General features: G+C 53.3%; 1 protein-coding gene across 1 annotated transcript; it reads right to left on the bottom strand.

Annotated features, from left to right (window-relative positions):
- Window positions 1-6: 6 nt before the first annotated feature.
- Window positions 7-747, bottom strand: LOC104517825 (olfactory receptor 14J1; the record flags this gene model as incomplete). The annotated part of the gene is made up of 1 exon (XM_010172194.2): window positions 7-747. A coding segment is annotated over exon 1 (741 nt), but the record flags the coding sequence as incomplete, so codon positions are not given.
- Window positions 748-827: the final 80 nt, after the last annotated feature.

Genomic DNA, 827 nt, shown 5'->3' with positions numbered 1-827 from the left:
AAACAGGGAGACCACGGCCAGGTGAGGGAGGCACGTGGAAAAGGCTTTGTGCCGTCCCTGCTCAGAGGGGATCCTCAGCACAGCCCTGAAGATCTGCAGATAGGACACCACAATGAAAACAAAACACCCAAATGCTAAACAGCCACCAAATACAAGAAGCCCAACTTCCCTGGAGTAGGAGTGTGAGCAGGAGAGCTTGAGGATCTGTGGGATTTCACAGAAGAACTGGTCCAGGACATTGCCCTGGCAGAGGGGTTGTGACAATGTATTGGCCGTGAGCAGGACAGCATTGAGAAACCCAGAGCCCCAGGCAGCTGCTGCCATGTGGACACAAGCTCTGCCGCCCAGGAGGGTCTCATAGTGCAGGGGTTTGCAGATGGCAAAATAGCGGTCATAGGCCATGACAGTGAGAAGGGCACACTCTGCTCCAAGCAAGAAGATGAGCAGAAACAGCTGGGCAAAACGTTGCAGGTGGGAGATGGCCCTGGTGTCCCAAAGGGAATTGGCCATGGATTTGGGGAGAGTGGTAGAGATGGAGCCCAGGTCAAGGAGGGAGAGGTTGAGGAGGAAGAAGTACATGGGGGTGTGGAGATGGTGGTCACAGGCTATGGTGGTGATGATGAGGCCGTTTCCCAAGAGGGCAGCCAGGTAGATGCCCAGGAAGAGACAGAAGTGCAAGAGCAGCAATTCCTGTGTATCTGCGAATGCCAGGAGGAGGAACTGGGTGATGGAGATGCTGTTGGTCATTTGCTGTTTTGTGGCATGAGGACACTGTTCAAAAAAGGAAAGGAAAGATAAAACTTAGGAGAGACTCCTGTGAGCAAAGC

This window comes from Antrostomus carolinensis, unplaced genomic scaffold (genome assembly GCF_000700745.2).
Source record: "Antrostomus carolinensis isolate BGI_N321 unplaced genomic scaffold, ASM70074v2 scaffold19597, whole genome shotgun sequence".
NCBI classification, from domain to species: domain Eukaryota; kingdom Metazoa; phylum Chordata; class Aves; order Caprimulgiformes; family Caprimulgidae; genus Antrostomus; species Antrostomus carolinensis.
Note: the sequence above shows the minus strand (reverse complement) of the source record. Positions and strands in the feature narration are given on the sequence as shown.